Source organism: Chrysochloris asiatica, unplaced genomic scaffold (genome assembly GCF_000296735.1).
Source record: "Chrysochloris asiatica unplaced genomic scaffold, ChrAsi1.0 scaffold00353, whole genome shotgun sequence".
NCBI lineage: Eukaryota > Metazoa > Chordata > Mammalia > Afrosoricida > Chrysochloridae > Chrysochloris > Chrysochloris asiatica.
In genome coordinates this window covers 1,733,038-1,734,719 of record NW_006408871.1, presented here as the reverse complement: position 1 = coordinate 1,734,719, position 1,682 = coordinate 1,733,038, and the positions used below count along the sequence as shown (strand labels likewise).

The 1,682-nt window shown below is 36.2% G+C and overlaps 1 protein-coding gene across 1 annotated transcript in view; it reads right to left on the bottom strand.

Moving 5' to 3' along the window:
• Positions 1–1,682, bottom strand: part of INTU (inturned planar cell polarity protein) — a 156,178-nt gene that overhangs the window by 74,176 nt on the left and 80,320 nt on the right. Inside the window, exon 6 of the mRNA XM_006876097.1 lies at positions 1,573–1,662. Within this exon, the coding sequence (XP_006876159.1) occupies positions 1,573–1,662 (90 nt within the window). The remainder of the gene's footprint in view (positions 1–1,572; positions 1,663–1,682) is intronic.

Genomic DNA, 1,682 nt, shown 5'->3' with positions numbered 1-1,682 from the left:
CTTGGAAAACCTATAGAGTTCTCTATGAGTCATAACTGACTGGGCAATACTTACCAACAACAATCGATAATAATCTATTATACAGTGAGTGAAATGGGGTTAACGAATTCAATTGTAACAGAAAACAGTCAGTTGTATTTGTATTCAGATTGAGATTTGGCTAAACAATGGATTTCTGTCCACCATTCTCTTTGGTGTCATAAAGTTCTTTAAAGTATTTGTTTTGAGATTTTAAATATTATTATTTGGTAAACAATGTACTAGTTCTATGGGCCAAATATTAACAAAAGGGAAAACTGCTGTTGTTGTGTGCTGTCGCGTTGCTTGTGACTTATAGCGACTCTAGAGGACACAGTAGAACTGCTCCAAACAGTTTCCTAGGCTGTGATCTTTACAGAAATAGGTCTTTTCTCTCACAAAGCAGCTGGTGAGTTGAAGTGTTAATCTTCTGTTAAGCAGTCATGTGGTTCAACCATTGTGCCACCATGGCTCCTTAAGGGAAAACTAAAGTGTCTAATAATTTAAGAAAAGTTTCTTGATTACTTTGTAAAGTAGGCAAGAGTCTAAATTATAACTTTTAAAATCATTGAACAGGAACAGAAAACTAGTCTACAATGAGTTAAATCCTGGGGCTTTTCTCCATATATAATACTCCCCACCCCACAACCTTAAGAGTTTTTAATGGCTTACAAGGAGCTTTGGTAGCGTAGTGGTTACGAATCGGGCTGCAAACCACAAGGTCAGAAGTTCGAAACTACCAGCTGTTCCATGGGAGAAAGGTGAGGCTTTCTGCTCCCGTAAAGATTTACAGCCTCGGGAACCCTGTACAGGGTCGCTATCAGTTGGAACTGACTCCTCGGCACATAACAACAACAACAACCACGTTAGGTAAACATTAGCAACAATTCATATTCAATTTCCAACTCTGTCTCTTGTTACTATGTGACCTATGGCACGTTACTGAAATCTTTCTTCATTTTACTTTCCTTATCTATAACATGTGACCAGTAATTAAGCGGATCTCAGGCTGGTTTTGACGATTACACATGAGATTAATGATTGTAAAGTACCTTAACAAAGTCAGCGGGTTAATGGTCAGCTCTTTATAAATATCAATCCTGCTCTCATCTCAAACTAATAAGATACATTTGACAAAATTTACAAATATGTGACGAGGGAAGATGTCACTTCAGAATTAAATATTCATTATTTTCTCAAAGGTGCACACCATAACCTTAATTATCCCAAATTCTCCAACATGCAAAATCAAAACGATGATGTTGCCAAAAGTTTGAGCAGAGGACAGGTTCATCTCTTGACTATCTCTGCTCTGGCCAAATCTCAGAAAAAAGGGTACTGACAATACTGCGCCCAGCTAGGCCTTCAAAGCATTTTTCTATGCTACTAATACCAAGTAAACACAGGTAGTTAGTTGACTAGTACAACAGATATTTAAATCCTAATGCTGCTTAAGGGGTTTACCTTTGATGAAAATGTTATAATGCTAAAGAAGCAAACTTTGTTAATAGAATTTTAGAAGTAAATTTAATGTAAACAAAAATCTAAACTTACTCTTTAGCAGGAAGACCAATTAACAACAATTTGTCAGATTCTTTCCAGTAGGCCACATGAATTTGTTTCCCATTTAAAAGAAGGGATGAACTAAGATTAAAAAAAAAAAA